The 19724-nt window shown below is 37.0% G+C and overlaps 1 protein-coding gene across 1 annotated transcript; it reads left to right on the top strand.

The window, feature by feature from the left end:
- The first annotated feature begins 8053 nt into the window (after window positions 1-8053).
- Window positions 8054-8776, top strand: LOC132513696 (cofilin-1-like). Its single transcript, XM_060138232.1, has one exon. The coding sequence runs from the start codon at window positions 8087-8089 to the stop codon at window positions 8543-8545; it is 459 nt and encodes a 152-aa protein (XP_059994215.1). The 5' UTR covers window positions 8054-8086; the 3' UTR covers window positions 8546-8776.
- The last annotated feature ends 10948 nt before the right edge of the window (window positions 8777-19724 follow it).

Here is a 19724-nt window from a genome sequence, read left to right on the forward strand (position 1 = left end):
TTTAGGCTATTTATATTCTTTCTAATAATTTTAATTTTTATATATGTTTATTACAAAAATGTTTGCCTATGTATGTCCTACAATACTCTCACGTATTACCAGTGTTAATGGACCACTTAGTCCTTTAAATGGAGACACTGTTAGCAGTCAACTACTCTCCCTCCATCTTGGTTAAGTTCACAAGCCCTGTGCTATCTGTTGAGAAACATCAAGTAAAATACTCTGTAGAGGGAACTAGGGTGTAATCATTTTATAATCTTAGAGCTGGAAAGGTTTTTTGAGATCAATGAGACCAGTGATTTTTTAAAGTTTGTTTGTTAAAGTTGTAAAGCTTGTTCATCAAATCTTCTACAAACCTCAGTATATAAAAGCAATAACACCTGAGTTGTTTGAGCTGAAACTGGTTATTTATTGAGTAGCTACAATGTGTTAGGTACTATGCTCAACATTTTACAAATGTCATCCCATTTAATCGTACAAGTTCCCAATGAGGCAGGCACTATTATTTGAAGAAACTGAAGTTTTGAGTGAGTACTGTGCCTCAGTTCAATGCCAGTCATTTTCTTATTTGCTCCACTGTATTGCATTTTATTACACACTGATATTAGTACCTAAGAGAGTGCATAAACGACTTTACTATCTGAATCACAACCAAAGGAAAGCTAAGAAAATATTCTTCCATGATTTGCAGGAAGATGAGCCCACTTGGACCTGAATATTTTCCACTTAGGAGAGCCTAGAATTGATGAGGGAAATCAGTCTAGGCAAAACCTTGGAGCCAGCTGGCAATACTACTGCTTATGAAACCAAAGCCATAGTTGCCAGTTTCTATGTATTAATGCACCCAGCTGGCTTTTTCTGCAAGTCGTAACTTCTTTGAGTCGTGAATGCCTTAAGGAGATCAATGATGTCAGTTCTGATATACCCATGTAACACGTCAGGTAGAGAATTGGACTGAGCATTTGTCAATGTTGATTTTCTGTCCTGCCACCTTTTGTCTCTTGAGATTTCAGAATAATATCACCATTTGAATAGTTTGAGGAAAAACCTTTCACAATTTGATCTTTGTTCCCCTTCAGTATGACACAAAGTGGTGTTGAGAAAAAAGAAGCCACAGAATACATTCATTCAAATAGATACCCCTTTCTACACACAGCAAGGAGTATAGTCAAGCACAGTCATACATGCAAGATGATGTGAAGAGTAGTCTAGGAGCCTCTCAGCCCTAAATGAATGTCCCCATCCAAATGCCATTATGACTTAAATTCCACCATTAGAGATTTATTCCTTTGAAACTTTTCATTTTATATTTCTTTGAATATGTCAGTGAATCTGATAATAATCAATGAAATGCTTTATTAACTTTTCTCCTTATATTTATACAGGTTAAAAGAGGCAAACTCTATATAGAAAGGGAAGGCTAGGTATACCAAATACAAACTGCTTTTATTAAAATTTTAGGTATAGCTGATTCTATATCTTAAACTATTTGATTCATTTCTCCCATGTTCATAACAATTTTTTCTACTCTATCCATCGTTTTTTTTGCCCAACTAAAATTGAAGTGACTAGATCTTCCTTTCCAGCTCTTAAAAGAATTTTAAAAATCAAGATGAACACAATATTAGAACTATTCTAATTTGCTAAGTTCAGTTGTTTTCTTGACAAAATATTTTACACTTTCAAAAAGCATCAAGTGAACCAGTATTTACGTAAAACAAAACAACTAAAAAAATTGAAATATGACCAAATCAAATTTTCATTAAATAGAACCAATTCACACACTAGTATATTTTCCTAAATTCAGAGCATTTATGAAATTTAATGTCCTGAGCATAAACAGTTCAATGATTAAAAATACTTCTCAGTTGTCTTTTCCCTCTTCATCCAATTTAATGATTAAGATTTTCTTAAGGATGCTTTTAATGGTCAACTTCAGAATAATTGTTTGGATCCATTATGTCAGTGATACAATTTGATTATGACAAAACCCACAAACTTTTGAAAAATTATCTATACAAGGGCCAAAATTTAAGATCTTTATCTAGTGTAGTTTTAAAGGATTATTCTCTGATTAAAGTATATTCTTAGAAAAAAAGATGATTTAAAAATTTAACTTCTCCCAGTCTTTCTAAAAAAAGAAATAAATAAAAATAAAAATTTAACTTCTTTTAGGAAGAGGAAAACAAATTTTTTCATGCATGGAGATTTTGTGCATGATTCAGCTCATTCAAAATTTATTTACTTGCCATACAATGATAAAATAAGCAAAAATTTGGACAGAAATAATAGTCATACATTCAAGGTTTAGTGGAATGTCTGAATTTATCAGTCTTCTCAGTGACCTAGGATCAACATCTATAAAGGTATTTTTTAATTCCATTAAGTGATTATTAATAAATATTTCTGTTAATGTGGAAAATGGAAATTCTACATAGACCGGCTTTCTATGTTCTATCATTTGACCTGGTTTAATTGTTTTAGATATATTAGTGCATTACCCATCCCACTTCCTTTATTAGCATATCTTTGTAACTACTATGAAATGTTATTTAAAAATGATCAAAGTTGAACAGTAGTTTTGCCTGCAGCTTGAAAGATTTATTTAACAAAGGGTTATTTAACAAAGGGGGATTATGTAGATTTCAAGTGATTATCAAAATATGAGTCAGCTTCATTTTACCTTCAAGAAGAAAAACAAAAAATAATAAAGGAATAAAAGAATCAGAGAATTGGTCAATATAGCAACTGTTGTGATAAAAAAAATTAGAGATAGAAAAGTGGGTCAAAGTTTTCAGATATTATTTATAGATTTCTAAAAACAGCAGGAAGTAGTGCTTAAAACCAACAAAAACTCAAATAACGCTCTCTTTTAGCTCACCATAAAAACAGTATTACAAATAATCTCTTATAAATAAGATATATAGCTAAAATAATATTACTCAAAACTATAATTTTCCTATAAATAGCCCTATAAACCATACTTAGGATATTATGCCATTTAATCATTTACACTCAGGAGGAAGCTAATATAATCACCTAGGACGCCCTCCCCCCAAAAAAAATCTTAGCTGACAATTTCTTTGTCTTCAGTGTTATATAGTGAATTGTATATCTAAATGGCAATACTGACCTTAAACCTCTGGTTACAAAATTCTGAGTAACCTTTGACATAGGCGTGAGTTTTTCACTGATGCTCAAAAGGGAAAAAAATGCCAGAGAAACATTTTAAAATGTAATTGTGCTAATTTAGCTGTTTATGAATGGCAAAGCTATATGTTTCTAATAATTACCATGGAAAACAAATGTATATAATTTATTAGAGCATAACATAATGTTAAAGGTTAATGAGATTTATTATTTTGTAAAATATGTAAAATTAAAGAGAATAAAAAGTTAGTTAAAATTAATGCTATTTACCAGTACATACCAGATGCCACTTGTTAACCCTGAAGTGGTTTGGTGATTTGTAGATCAGTTGTCTAAAAATAGACTGGCTCTCTGGATAACTGACATTTTGGAGATTCATTTTAGTTTTTGATCTTCTGTGATTAAGATGGTGAGAAATATCTGATTTCATCCTAATAATGTTGAGTCAGGGTGCCACACTGGCAAGCCAATGGATTACAGAGGATAGAGACCTCATAGGAAAAAAATGCGGGTTTGAAATGAAAGTTCAAAGTGATGCAGAAGTTTCACCTTTTAATATTCACCTTAAGTGAGGATCTCAGCTACCTTGGAAAAAATAGGACTTATAGACAATACTGGAGTATTGTCTAGTATACTAGGAATTTTTACCATGTATAGTTCCTTTTGTCATCTCTACAAGATTTATAGAACTCTTTAAAAGTGCTTACAGTGAAACATAAGAGTTTTAAAACAAAACTTGTTTTATGGTGGTCAGTCTTCATTAATGTTCAATGTGTGTTTTCTGTTTGTTGGTTGCAGTGTTTTACGTAAGTGCGATAAATCAAGCTTATTTTGTTTTTCAAATCTAGTATATTTTTTTCCAATTCTTTAAAGAGAACTGTATTGACTCACTATGTTGGTGGAATTGGCAATATTTCCTTGCAACTGTATTAATTTTTGCTTCATAAAATGTGAGGCTCTGCTATTGGGTAACAGAAGGGTAACACAATGTGCCACCCTAAAATATGCCACTTTGGCATGTGGTGCTGAAGGCAGTCAAGACCCAGTAGACTCAAGAAGAGCTTTTTACCTCCCATTTAACATCCCAGAACCTATTAGTGTATAGGGAAAATTAAAAATACTTATTCTTTTCTTAATTTACATACTATTGTTTTTCAGTATTTTAGTTCTCCTTTGCTCCAGTGACTTATTGGAGGTGTCCCTTAATTCCAACAACAAAAACTACATTTTACTCAGAATCTAGAAATTTTGTGGCAGAGTAGCTTGTCCTGGGCCATACTATACAAAAAAAAGGTATTGAGAAAACAGGAGTTAGGAGTTAGTAATTCAAGTCATTTTATTGACAAATACATTTTTAAATAAATAAGTTCAAAGTAGTTTTCTTGAAAATAAATGACCTTTGTATTCAAAGTAAATGCAGATCAGAAAACATAGAAAAAGAAGTCATATGACCTTATTGATTTCTCTTTACTTATTTAGTTTTCCTTTAAAACAAGTGTAATAGATCTGGTAAGTTATGGACTAATATCCACAGTAATTGCTAGAAATTAATTAATAGAGACTTACTTGACATTTGGATGTGAGGAGAGATTTTTTTCCCTAAATGTGGCTTTTACATATTTTGGCATTTGACGTATGATTCATATTTCACTTATGCAAACATTAAATCTATCATTAGGGATGAATAAGTTATGTGACATTAAATAAGGATTGCCTTCTAATTTCTATACCTATTCCTAAATTCCTTCACCTGACAATTCTTTGCTCAAGTAAATTGATACGTAAGGAAAATAATTAAGAAGTTTTCATTTTACTTAAGTTCTAAAAAATGATTTATTCAGTCTTCTTCAGTATTGTGTCACTATGTCACAACTTAAGCATGAGTATACTAATATTGAAATTAATTGCATTTTAACACAAGTAACCTTCATGTTCTTTATGTCTAATTTCTTAGCTTTAAAATAAATTGGTTTACTGAGTAATGATTGACCTCAACATACTGATTTTTGCCATATCCCCAATTTTGCTTTTTAAAAGTCAAATCCTTCTTTGGTGAGATTTAATTGCTTTATATTTAGTTTGTAGGTGGGAAAACAATATAGTTGATATGCACAAAGGGATATTGCTTCCTTGAATATTCATTCATACTTATGTATGTGCAGAGGTGGATGACATTCTGTCGAAATAGGTAATCATGAGTATCATTAGGTAAGAAGATGAGATATTCACTGACGTGTCTCCTCTTTAAGTCCAGGAATAAGAAAAACCAAGGCCTTTGGGAAATATCTAAGATTAGGTTTATATCCTGAAAGCAATAAGGAGCTATTGATGGGTTTTAAGCATAAGGCTGATGTGGTAATATTTATGTTTTATAATATTATTGGCTTAGACTTCTGGTTTCTGGTCCAGCGTGTAAGGGGTTTGGATGTCAGTTCTCTCATTCACACAGCAAGAAAAACCCTGAACACACTGAAAATCAGCAACTCTTCTTAGATCCATCAGAAAGCTGAGGTCTCAGGGCAAATGCAGCCCCCAAAATTGAAGAAATAGTGGAAAAAGAGAATCACAATTTATCAGAGTAGAAGCTCAGAAGCAGAAAACTCCATGGGAACTGGTGCCAGGGTAGGAAAACCTAATCTGTAACTGATGAATTGCTGGAGGCTCAGTATGGACTAATTTGAAAGTTCAAAACTGCAGGGAAGTGCAGTCTTAGGGGAGCCCCCATACTTTTCGTGACTGTTTGAACATCAGAGGAAAATCCCTTTGTGCCTCCATCAGGGAGAGGGGAAATACAGCCATTTTAAGATATGCCCAGAGCATTCAGTTCTTCTTAATAAGGCCCACCCTCAATAGAAACCTAGGTCAGAGCCTAACCTACTTGAGTTTTACCAGGGCCTTAACAATCTGGCGGAAGGGAAATACCCAACTCCAATACTTTCTAGCCTTCCTGTCACTCCTAAGGGGGCAGGGGCAAACAAAACTGAGATATACGTGGAAAGTCATAGGCTAGGGCCAAAGACTCATTAGAAGGCTGAGACCTAGTCATAGGAATATAGAACACCTCACCTCCCCCACACCTCATCAGCACATCAATAGGTATCCTATATAATAACAGAAGAATACAACTGAAAAAAAAGGTGCATCTCAGGCAATATTTAAGAAGTCTCTAGGGAAACCCCAGAACAACAGGGAAGACAATAACAAGGACACCAGTGGAAATTTTAGTCTCTGATACCTATTGAAATCCTTGGTGTATATACAAAGGTCTTGAAGAGATATTTGTACACCTATGTTGATAGCACTATTAGTCATAATAAGGAAAAGGCGGAAGCAACCTAAGTGTCCATTGTTGGATGAATGGATAAACAGAATGTGATATATACATACAATAGAATATTATTCAGCCTTAAAAATGAAGGAAATTCTGATACATGTTGCATCATGGACAAACCTTGAGGACATTATAGTAAGTGAACTAGGCCAGCCACAAAAAGACAAATACTGTATGATTTCACTTATATCCACCTATATGAAATATCTAGAGTAGTCAAATTCACAGAAACATAAAGTAGAAAGGTGGTTGCCAGGGTCTCGGGACAGGATGGAATGAGGAATCGTATTTTAATGGGTATAGAGTTTCAGTTTTGCAAGATGAAAAGTTCTAGAGAGTGATTGCACAACAATGTGAATATAGTTAACACTACTGAATTAAACACTTAAAATCATTAAATTCATTAATTTTATGTTACACATATTTTATCACAATTAAAAAGTCATTTTAATTGACATGAATGTCTATGTAGAAAACTGCAAAGAATTGACTCAAAATAATTTCACTGAACTTATAAATGACTAGCAAATTTGAAGGATACAAGATTAATATATAAAAGTCAATTGCTTTCTTATATACCAACAGTTAGCAATTTGAATTAGAAATTAAAAGCATAGTACAATTTATCTTTGACCCCCCCAAAATGAAATCCTTAGTTATAAATCTAACAAAATATGTATAATGAGGAAAACTACAAAACTCTGATGAAAGAAATCAGATGATTCTAAATGAATGAGAGATATTCCATATGCATAGATAGGAAGAGTTCATGTTAACAAGATCTCTGTTCTTCTCACCTTGATTTATAGATTTAATGAAGTCTCAATCCAAATCCCAGCCAGCCATTTTGTGTATTTTGACAAACTGATCCTAAAGTTTATATGGAAAGCAAAAAACCTGGAATAACCAACACAATATTTAAGAAGAACAAAGTTGGAGTACTGACACTAATTGACTTCAAGGCTTATCATAATGCTACGATAATGAAAATGTTTGAAACTGGTGAAAGAATAGACAAATGGATCGATGGAATGGAATAGAGAGCCCAGAAATAGAACCACATAAATATAGTCAGCTGATCTTTGACAAAGAAGAAAAGGCAATTTAATGGAGAAAGTATAGTCTTTTCAATAATTTCTGATGGAACAACTGGACATCCACATGGAAAGGAAGGAAGGAAGTAAGACAGAAAGTAGGTTAATTAATTAATTTAGACAGACTTTACACCATTCACAAAAATTAACTCAAAATGAATCTGAAAATTAAATGTAAAATGCAGAGGTATAAACCTCCTGGAAAATAACATAGGAGAAACTCTAGGTGACCTAGGGTTTAGTGATGACTTCTTAGATACAACACCAAAAACATGGTCCATAACAAAATTTGATAATTTTTTAATTGAGTATAGTTGATTTACAATATTAGTTTCAGGTGTAAAACATAGCAATTAAATTAACAGATTATAGTCCATTTAAAGTTATTATGATAAGTTGGATCCTGGCAGCAGCTGCAGCAGCTCTTGTCTTTTCTGGCTCTCCTTGCTCTCTCCTTTTTGCTTCTGGAAACATAGCCTCCAGTGTGGCTGTCTCTGAAGGGGTCATCAAAATGTTCAATGACATGAAGATGTGTAAGTTGTCAACACCAGAGGAGGTGAAGAAGGACAAGAAGGTGGTGCTCTTCTGCCTGAGCGAGGACAAGAAGAACATCATCCTGGAGGAGGGCAAGGAGATCCTGGTAGGTGATGTGGGCCAGACTGTAGACGACCCCTATGCCACCTTTGTTAAGATGCTGCTGGACAAAGCCTGCCACTACGTCCTCTATGAGGCAATCTATGAGACCAAGGAGAGCAAGAAGGAGGACCTGGTATTCATCTTCTGGACCCCTGAATGTGCACCCCTTAAGAGCAAAATGATGTATGGCAGCTCCAAGGACGCCATTAAGAAGAAGATGACGGAGATCAAGATGAATTACAAGGAAACTTGTAAGGAGGTCAAGGACCCCTGCACCCTGGCAGAGAAGCAGGGGAGCAGCGCTGTCCTCTCCCTGGAGGGCAAGCCTTTGTGAGCTCCCTCCAGCCCCCTACCTGGAGCATCTGGCAGCCCCAGACCTGACTGTGGGGGTTGCAGGCTGCCCCCTTCCTGCCAGACCTGAGGGGCTGGGGGGATCCCAGCAGGAGGAGGGCAGTCCCTTCACCCCAGTTGCCAAACAGCAACCCCACCTCCTGGATCTTCCTCCTTCTCCCTCCATCCCTGACAGTTCTGGCCTTCCCAAACAGCTTTTGATCTTCTGATTCCTCTTGGGTTGAAACAGATCAAGTGCTCCCCAGGGACCCCTATTTGGGGGGGCTGTATTTTTTTGACAACAACCCAACTTCCCACCTGTTCCTCCCCTTTCCCACGCTGCTAACGTCTAACCACAATAGTGACTCTGTGCTTGTCTGTTTAGTTCTGTGTATAAATGGAATGTTGTGGAGATGGCCCCTCCCTGCACCACTTGGTTCCCCTTCCCTTTTTCCCCTGGTCACAGCCACTCATGGAAGCAGGACCAGTAAGGGACCTTCAATTAAAAACACACACATACACACACAACAATAAAAATCAATCAATAAATAAAGTTATTATGTAATATTGACTATATTCCCTGTGACGTACAATATATACTTGTAGCTTACTTATTTTATACATAGTAGTTTGTACATCTTGCCCCTCCCTCCTTCCCTCTTCCCCTGGTAGCCACTAGTTTGTTTTCTATATCTGTGAGTCTGTTTCTGTTTTGTCATATTCATTTGTTTTATTTTTTAGACTCCATATATAAGTGATAACATAGAGTGTTTCTCTTTCTCTGACTTATTTCACTAAGCATAATACCCTCTAGGTCCATCCATGTTGTTGTAAATGCCAAAATTTTATTATTTTTATGGCTGAGTAATATTTCATTGTATATATACACTGCATGTTCTTTATCCATTCATCTGTTAATGGACACTTAGGTTGCTTCCACATCTTGGCTATTGTAAATAATGTTGCTATGAACATTGGGGTGCATATATCTTTTCAAATTAGTGTTTTCGTTTTCTTTGGATATATACCCAGGCATGAAATTAGAGGATCCTATGGTAGATCTATTTTTGACTTTTTGAGGAACCTCCATACTGATTTTCAAAATGGCTTCACCAGTTTACATTCCCATCAACAGTGTACAAGCCTTCCCTTTTCTCCACATCCTCACCAATATTTGTTACTTGTGTTCTTTTTGATGATAACCATTCTGACAAGTGTGAGCTGATATCTCGTGGATTTCATTTGCATTTCTCTGATAATTAGCTATGTTGCACAGCTTTTCATGTGCCTATTAGCCATCTCTACAGCTTCTTTGGGAAACTGTCAATTCAGGTCTTCTGCCCATTTTTTAATTGAGTTTTTTGTTATATTGAGCTGTTTACACATTTTGCATATTAACTCCTTATCAGACATGTCAGTTGAAAATATCTGTTCCCATTTAATAGAGTGTCTTTTTCTTTTCTTAATGGTTTCCTTCCCTGTGCAAAAGCTTTTAAGTTTGATATTGTCCCATTTGTTTACTTTTGCTTTTGTTTCCCTTGCCTGAGGATACAGATCCAAAAAATATTGCTAAGACATATGTCAAAGAGTGTACTGCCTATGTTTTCTTCTAGGAGTTTTATGGTTTCAGGTCTTAAATTTAGGTGTTTAATACATTTTAAGTTTATTTTTGTATATGGCGTGAAAAAAATGTAATTTCATTCTTTTACATGTAGCTTCCCAGTTTTTCCAGCACCACTTATTGAAGAGACTGTCTTTTCACCATTATATAATCTTGCCTCCTTTTTCATAGATTAAATTGACCATAAGTGTGTGGGTTTATTTCTGGGCTCTGTATTTTGTTCCATTGATGTATGTATATGTTTTTGTGCCAGTACCATACTGTTTTCATTAACGTACCTTTCTAGTATAGTCTAAAGTCAGTGAGTGTGCTACCTCCAATTTTGTTTTTCTTTTCCAAGATTTCTTTGGATATTCAGGGTCTTTTGTGTTTCCATACAAATTAAAAATGTTTTTGTTGTAGTTCTATGAAAAATGTCATTGGTATTTTGACAGAGATTTCATTGAATCTGTAGATTGCTTTGTGTAGTATGGTCATTTTAACAATATTAATTCTTCCAATCCAAAAACATAATATACTTTTCCATCTGTTTGTGTTGTCATTAATTTTATTCATCCATGTCATAGTTTTTCAAGTACAGACTTTTACCTCCTTAGGTAGATTTATTCCTAGGTATTTTCTTTTTGTTGTGATGGTAAATGGGATTGTTTCCTTCATTTCACTTTCTGATAGTTCATTGTTAGTGTATAGAATAGAAAGACACTTATTTTTATTAAATTTGTATCCTGTGACTTTACCAAATTCATTGATAGGCTCTAGTAGATTTTTGGTGGTATATTTAGGATTTTCTTTGTGTAGTATCATGTCATCTGCAAGCAGTGAAAATTTTACTTCTTTCTTTCCAGTTTGGAATCATTTTATTTTTCTCTTGTCTGATTGCTGTGGATAAGTCTTCCGATACTATGTAGAATAAAAGTGACAAGAATGGGCATCCTTGTCTTGTTCCTAATCTTAGAGGAAATGCTTTGAGATTTTCAGTGTTGAGTATGATGTCAGTTGTGGGCTTATCATAAATGTCCTTTATAATGTTGGGGTATATTCCCTCTATACCTATGTTGTTGAGAGTTTTTATCATAAATGGATGTTGAATTTTGTCAAAAGATTTTTCTGCATCTATTGGGATGATCACATGATTTTTTATTCAATTCATTAATGGGGTGTATCACATTGATTGATTTGCAGATATAAAACCATACATGCATACCTGAGATAAATCCTACTTGATCATGGTATATGATCCTTTTAATGTATTGTTGAATTCAATTTGCTAATATTTTGGTGAGGATTTTTACATCTATGCTCATCAGTGATATTGGACTGAATTTTTCTTTTTTAGTTATATCTTTGTCCTGGGTATCAAGGTGTTTCTGTGCTTGTAGAATGAGTTTGGATGTGTTCCTTTTTCTGCAATTTTTTGGAATAATTTTAGAAGAATAGGTGTAAACTTTGTTTGGTAGAATTCATCTCTGTATGAATCAGGTCCTTCGCTTTTGTTTGTTGGGAGTTTTGTTTTGTTTTGTTTTGTTTTGCTTTGTTTTTATGGATTCAATTTCATTACTGGTCATTGGCCTGTTCATGTTTTCTATTTCTTTCTGGTTCAGTCTTGGGAGACTGTACACTTATAGCAATTTGTCCATTTCTTCCAGGTTGTCCATTTTATTGGCATATAGTTGTTCACAGTAATTTCTTATGATCGTTTGTATCTCTGTGTTGTAAACCGTAACTTCTTTTTCATTCCTGGTATTATTGATTTGAGACCCCTCTCTTTTTCTTCTTGGTGAGTCTAGCTAAAGTTGTATCAATTGTGTTTATCTTTTCAAACAATCAATTCTTATTTTCATTTGTCTTTTCCCTTGTTTTTTTAAGTTTCTATTTCATTTATTTCTACTCTGATCTTTATGATTTTTTTTACTTCTATTAACTTTGGATTTTGTTTGTTCTAATTTTTCTAGTTCATTTAGGTGTAAGGTCAGGTTGTTTACTTGCAATTTTTTTTGGTTTCCTGAAGTAAGCTTGTATTACTATAAACTTCCCTCTTAGAACTGCTTTTCCTGCATCTCATAGAATTTGGTCACTGGGTTTTTGTTTTCATTTGTCTCCAGGTATTTTCTCATCTCCTATTTGATTTCTTCAGTGATCCATTGGTTGTTTAGTGGCATATTATTTAGCTTCTATATGTTTGTGTTTTTTTTTTTATTGGGGTATACTTGTTTTATAATGTTGTGTTAGTTTCTACTGTACAGCAAAGTAGAGTTCCCTGTGTTATACAGCAGGTTGATATACAAAATAGATACCTAATGTGTTTGTGGTTTTTTTTCTGGTTTCATAGAATTGTGTTTGGAAAAGATGCTTGATATGTTTTCCATTTTCTTAAATTTACAGAGACTTTTGTGCCCTAGCATGTGATCTATACTGGAGAATGTTCCATGTGCACTTGAAAAGAATGTGTATTCTGCTGGTTTTGGATGGAATGTTTTATATATATATACAGTAAGTCCCCTACTTACGAACCTTTAAGTTGCGAACTTTCAAAGTTGTGAACGTGCATTCATATGTCCAATCACATAAGTTAGTTCATGTGTCCGGTGTACATTGTCACATGCTTGCATCCTCTACAAGTGGTTATGGTTTTGTGTACTTTAGAGTACATTAGTACAGTATCTTTATTTCAAGCCCAGGATGTCTGGAAGCAAGTGTAAAAGCAGCAGTGATGTAGTTGGTACTGCTAAGAAGCGCCAGGAATTGGAGGTCCAGAGGAAGGACGAAGAGAGACAAGAGGAAGAAGAAGTAACTGAAGAATGAAAAAGTTTCATGATGCAGGAAATGGCAAGAGGATTTTCTTTATTTGAGGAGGCACTGTTAGTTTTTGAGGCACAGGACACAAGTGTAGAATAGTGCACGAAGGTTGCAGCAGCCATTCAGAATGCAATCCAGTTCTACCGTGTCATCTATTACAAGAAAAAAAGAGCTATTACCCAGATATCACTGGATTGTTTTCTCAAGAGGATAGATAGAATTGAATCCAGCAAGGAACCAGAACCTGTGTCATCAATGTCAGGTATGAGTGAAATTGCAGCTTGCCCTCTGTCTCTTATTGCTGATGATCCTTCAGCTCTACTATCTCCCACCTCCTCTCCTTCCTCCAGTCAGTAACTCTTCTTGCCGGTTCACTCAATGCCAACCCCTGTATGCCAGCTGTTATACTGTACTACTGTACTTTTCAAAGTACTGCACTGTAAGATTAAAAATATTTTTTTTTGTATTTGTTTTTTATGTATTATTTTCATGAAAAATATTATAAACCTTTTATATACAGTACTATATAGCTGATTGTGTTAGTTGGGTACCTAGGCTAACTTTGTTGGACTTACAAACAAATTGGACTTACAAACACACTCTCTGAATGGAACTTGCTTGAATGTAGGGGACTTACTGTATATAAAGTCTATTTGATCTAATGTGTCATTTAAGAGCAGTGTTTCCTTATTGAATTTCTGTCTAAATGATCTGTTCATTGATGTACTGGGGTGTTAAAGTCCCCTACTATTATTGTGTTCTGTCAATTTCTCCCTTTATATCTGTTAATATTGGCTTTATGTATTTAGGTGTGTCTATGTTCAGTGCATATATATTTACAATTGTTATATCTTCTTGGACTGATCCCTTGATCATTATGTAATGTCTTTCTTTGTCTCTTGTAAGAGTCTTTGTTTTAAAGTCTATTTTGTTTGTTGTAAGAATTGCCTCCCTGTCTTTCTTTTGATTTCCATTTGCATAGAATACCTTTTTCCATCCCCTCACTTTCAGTCTGCATGTGTCTTTAGATATGAAGTGAGTCTCTTGTAGGCAGCATATATATGGGTCTTGTTTTTGTATCCATTCAGCCAGTCTATGTCTTTTGATTGGAGCATTTAGTCTATTTACATTTAAAGTAATTATTTATAAGTATGTATAAATACTTATTACCATTTTGTTAATTGTTTTGGGGTTGTTTTTCTACTTTGTTTTTCTTCTTTTGTTCTCTTCCCTTGAGATTTGATGACTATCTTTAGTCATATATTTAGGTTACCTTTAGTGATATGTTTGGATTCCTTTCTCTTTTTGTGTTTGTGTATCTATTATAGATTTTGGTGTGGTTACTGTGAGTTTTACATATATAAGTGTGTGAGTGTGTGTGTGTGTATAGTTATTTTAAGTTGCTGATCTCTTAATTTCAAATGCATTTCAACAAGCCTGCATTTTTCCTCCCCTCCCCCCCCAAGTTTACTGTTTTTGTCATCATATTTTACATCATTTTGTTTTCTGTATCCCTTAACTACTTTTTGCAGATATAGATGATTTTTACTACTTTTTTTCTTTTAATCTTTCTACTAGCTTTGCACATGGTTGATTTACTTCCTTTACTGTATATTTGCTTTTACCAATGAGCTTTTTCCTTTCATACTTTTCATGTTTCTAGTTGTGGCCTGTTCTTTTTTGCTTAGAGAAGTCCCTTTTACATTTCTTGTAAAGCTGGTTTGGTGTTGCTGAACTCTTTTAGCTTTTGCTTGTCTGTAAAACTTTTGATCTCTTCATTAAATCTGAATGAAAGCCTTGCTGATAGATTATTCTTGTAGGTTTTTCCCTTTCAACACTTTAAATATATCATGCCACTCCCTTCTGGCCTGCAGGGTTTCTGCTCAAAAGTCAGCTGACAGCCTTATGGGAATTCCTTTGTATGTAACTTGTTGCTCTTCCCTTGCTGTTTTAATATTCTCTTTATCATTTGTCATTTTAATTACAGTGTCTTGATGTGGTCATCTTTAGGATGATCCTTTTTGTCCTTCCTGGATTGAGATGTCTGTTTCCTTTCCCAGATAGGGGACTTTTTAGCTATTATGTATTCAAATATGTTTTCTGTCCTTTTCTTTCTCTCTTCTCCTTCTGGGACCCCTACAATGTGAATATTAGTGTGCTTGATGTTGTCCCAGAGGTCTATTAAACTGTCCTCTTTTCTTTTTATTTTTTCTGTTCAGCTTTAGTGATTTCCACTACTCTGTCTTCCAGCTCACTGATCCATTCCTCTGTATCATTTAATCTACTATTGATTCTTTCTAGTGTATATTTCATTTCAGTTATTGTATTCTTTAGCTTTGTTTGGTTCTTCTTTATATCTTCTAACTCTTTTAAAAATTCCTCTCTGTGTTCATGCATTCTCCTGAGTTCTTTGATCATCTTTACAATCATTACCTTGAACACCTATTGGATAGATTGACCTTTTCCACTTCACCTAGTTCTTCTGAAGTTTTATCTTGTTTCTTCATTTGTAACATGTTCCTCTATTTCCTCATTTTGTCTGATTTGCTGTTTTTATTTCTATGTATTTGGTAGGTTGGTTATTTTTCCTAACCTTGGCGAAGTAGCTTTTTGTAGGATATGTCCTATGCATGCTAACAGCACATTCTCCTCTGGTCACCAGAGCGATATGTTTTAGTTGTGCATTCTGTGTGGGCTGTGTGGGTCCTTCTGTTGTGGACTGATTATGTGTGCAATCTGGTAGGTGTGGCTGGCCCCTGGACCAGTTGGTTGCCAGGCTCTGCCTTGTGTAGAGGCTGCTGGCTGCTCATTGTTGGGCTGGGTCAAAAAGCATTTGGCTATGGAACTCTAGGGGTCCTGGGGTTAGTGCTGGCTCACTGGTGGGCAGAGCCACATTCTGGTGTGAGTGATTGTGAGCGCAGGATTCTTGGATCTAGCTTCAGCCTACTCTTGGGTAGAGCCAGCTCCTGACATGGATGGCTGCAGGCTCTGGAGTGTCCCTAGGCTGGTGCTGTTGAATGGGGCTGAGGCTCACAGGTCCTGGGGCTAGTGATGGTTAATTGGTTTTTGGAACTCTGGGAACTGGTCCCACGGTCTATGGCTACAGGGCTCTTTGTGTCCAGAATCTGTTGTCAGCCCACTGGTTTGAGGGGGCTGGTTCCTGGAGATGCTGACTGAGGGTCTCAAGGTGTTCCAGAGCTGGTGTTTGTATGTTGGTGGGAAGGACCAGGACCTGGGAGATTCTGAGCTTGGTGCTGGCCTCCTGGTGTGTTGGCTGGGTCCTAACAAGTCAGGCTATGGGGCTGTGTGGTCCTGGGGCTGGTGTCTGCCTGCTAGTGGGTGGGGTTGGGGCTCAGGGGATTCTAGGGCTGATTCCTGCTCCTCAGTGGATGAAGCCAGGTCCTTGGCTAATACCAGCCCACTGGCAGGCAGAGCCAGGTCTTGGAGTCTCTGGCTTCAGGACCCAGGGATTCCGGGGCTTTTGTTGGACTGATTGAGGTTGGGGCTGAAGCCCAGGAAGTTCTGAGGCTAGTGCTGGTTCACTGTTGGGTGAAGCCTGGTCCTGGGATCTCTGGCTGCAGGGCCCTGGGTATCCTGGAGTTGGTGTTGGCCTGCTGGTGGATGGGCCCAGCTCTTGACACAGCTGGCTGTGGAGTTCAGTGTGTCCTAAAACTTGTGTCAGCAAACTGGTGGGAGGTACCAGATCCTGGAGTAGCTAATTGAAGGGCCCAGGTGTCTCAGAGCTGGTCTTTGTCTGCTGGTGGATTGGACTGGTTCCTGACAAGGCAGGCTGTGGTGCTGCAGTGGTCCTGGGGCTCATGTCCACCTGCTGGTGGGCATGGCCAGAACACAGGGGCCCTGGAGCTTGTAACTACCCACTGGTGTGTGAAGCTGGTCTCAGGGCTAGTATCAGCCCTCTGATGGGTGGGGCTGAGGCCTAGGAGCTTCAGGGGCTAGTGTCAGCTCACTGGTAGGTGGAGCCAGTACCAGGGTCTCTGGCTGAAGGACTCTCAGTTTCCCAGAGTTGGTGTTGTGGCCCACTGATTGGGCAGGGCTGGGACCCATGGTGTACTGGCGTTGGTGCCTGCCCACTGGTTGGTGGAGCTGGGTCCTGGAGTTAGTGCCTGCACACAGGTGTCTGGGGCTGGGTCCTGGGTCCTCTGGTGGACAGAGCCATGTCCCAGGGTGGCTGTGGGTGCAGGGAGTTTTAAGGCAGCCTCCCTGCTAGTTGGTGGAGCCATGTCCCTGCCCAGCTTATTGCTTGGCCTAAGGTGTACCAGTACTAGCGCCAACAGGCCAGTAGGCAGGGCTGGGTCCAAGTGCTAAGCTAGAGGAAAGATCCAAAATGATGCTTTCCAGTACCAGTGTCCATGTGGTAGAATGAGCTCCCAAGAATGGCTGTCACTAGTGTCTATGTCACCAGGGTGAGCTCCAATTGCCTCCTGCCTCTTCAGGAACCTCTCCAAGATCAGAAGGTAGGTCTGACACAGGCTTCTTTCAAATTACTGCTTCTCCTCTGAGTCCTAGAGTGTGTGGGATTTTATGTGCACCCTTTAAGAGTGGAGTGTCTTTTTCCCTCCAACCCTCTGGGTCTCCCCAAAATAAGCCCCACTGGCCTTCAAAGTCAAATGTTCTGGGGGTCATCTTCCTGGTGCAGTATCCTTGGGCTGGGGAGACTGATGTGGGGCTCAGACCTGTTGCTCCTTGGGAAGAACCTCTGCAATTAAAATTATCCTCCATTTGTGGGTCCTCCACCCAGGGGTATGGGTCTTGACTATTCTGCCACTCCACACATCCTACCTGTCTTGTTGTGGTTCCTTCTTTATATCTTTAGTTGTAGATCTTTTCTACTGGATTCTACTCTTTCTCATCAGTACTTGCTTTGTAAATAGTTGCAATTTTGGGTTGCCCATGAGAGGAGGTAACCTCAGGGTCTTCCTAATATGCCATCTTGGCCAAGCCAAAAATTTGATAACTTGAACTTCATTAAAATTAGAAACTTCTGCTTGCAAAACACACTGTTAAGACAATGCAAAGACAAGCCACAAAATGGGAGAAAATCTTTGCAAAACACATATCACATAAAGAACTGGTGTCCAAAAACCACGAAGAAATTTTAGTGTTAGTGATTCCAAGCTTTTCACAAAGATGCCTTTCTAAACACAAATTTTATTGTAGTATAATTGCTTTACAATGTTGTGATAGTTTCTGCTGTACAGTGAAGTGAATCAGCTATACATATACATAAATCCCCTCCCTCTTGGACCTCCCTCGCCCCCCATCCCCCCAATCTAGGTCATCACAGAGCACTGAGCTGAGTGAGCTCCCTGTGCTATACAGCAGGTTCCCACTAACTATCTATTTTACACATGGTAGTGTATTTATGTCAAACCTAATCACCCAGTTCATCCCACCCTCACCTTCCCCCCATGTCCCACATACATTCTCTATGACTGCCTTTCTATTTCTGCCTTGCAATTAGGTTCATCTGTACTACTTTTCTAAATTCCACATATATGTGCTAATATACAATATTCGTTTTTCTCTCTCTGACTTAATTCACTCTGTATGGCAGACTCTAGGTCCATCCACATCTCTACAAATGACCCAATTTCATTTCTTTTTATGGTTGAGTAATATTCCATTATATATATGCACCACATCTTCTTTATCTATTCATCTGTTGATGGACATTTAGGTTATTTCCATGTCCTGGCTATTGTAAATAGAGCTGCAATGAACCCTGGGTTACATGTGTCTTTTGGAATTATGGTTTTCTCAGGGTATATACCTAGTAGTGGGATTGCTGGGTCATATGGTAGTTCTATTTTTAGTTTTTTAAGGAACCGCCATATTTTCATCACAGTGGCTGTATAAATTTATATTCCCATCAACAATGTATGAGGGTTCCAGTTTCAGCACACCCTCTCCAGAATTTATTGTTTGTAGATTTTTTGATGATGGCCATTCTGACCGTTGTGAGGGGATACCTCATTGTAATTTTGATTTGCATTTCTCTAATAATTAGTGCTGTTGAGCATCTTTTCATGTGCCTCTTGGCCATCTGTATGTCTTTGCTGAAATGTCTATTTAGGTCTTCTGCCCATTTTTTCATTGGGTTGTTTGTTTTTTTGATATTGAGCTGCATGAGCTGTTTGTATATTTTGGAGATTAACCCTTTGTCACTTGCTTCATTTGCAACTATTTTCTCTCATTCTGAGGGTTGTCTTCTCATCTTGTTTATGGTTTCCTTTGCTGTGCAAAAACTTTGAAGTTTCATTAGGTCCCATTTGTTTATTTTTGTTTTTATTTCCATTTCTCTAGTAGGTGGGTCAAAAAGGATCTCCCTGTGATTTATGTCATAGAGTGTTCCGCCTATGTTTTCCTCTAAGAATTTGATAGTGTCTGGCCTTACATTTAGGTCTTTAATCCATTTTGAGTTTATTTTTGTGTATGGTGTTATGGAGTGTTCTAATTTCATTCTTTTACATGTAGTTATCCAGTTTTCCCAGCACCATTTATTGAAAAGGCAGTCTTGTCTCTACTGTATATTCTTGCCTCCTTTGTCATAGATTAGGTGACCATAGGTGCATGGGTTTATCTCTGGGCTTTCTTTCCTGTACCATTGATCTATATTTCTGTTTTTGTGCCAGTACCATACTGTCCTGCTACTGGAGCTTTGTAGTATAGTCTGAAGTCAGGGAGCCTGATCCTCTAGCTCCATTTGTCTTTCTCAAGATTGCTTTGGCTATGTGGTGTCTTCTGT

The sequence above is a fragment of the Lagenorhynchus albirostris genome, chromosome X (genome assembly GCF_949774975.1).
Source record: "Lagenorhynchus albirostris chromosome X, mLagAlb1.1, whole genome shotgun sequence".
Taxonomy (NCBI): domain Eukaryota; kingdom Metazoa; phylum Chordata; class Mammalia; order Artiodactyla; family Delphinidae; genus Lagenorhynchus; species Lagenorhynchus albirostris.

Bases quoted from the DNA above. Each gene is read 5' to 3' on its own strand.
- LOC132513696 (XM_060138232.1), top strand. From the start codon at position 8,087: ATGTTCAATGACATGAAGATGTGTAAGTTGTCAACACCAGAGGAGGTG.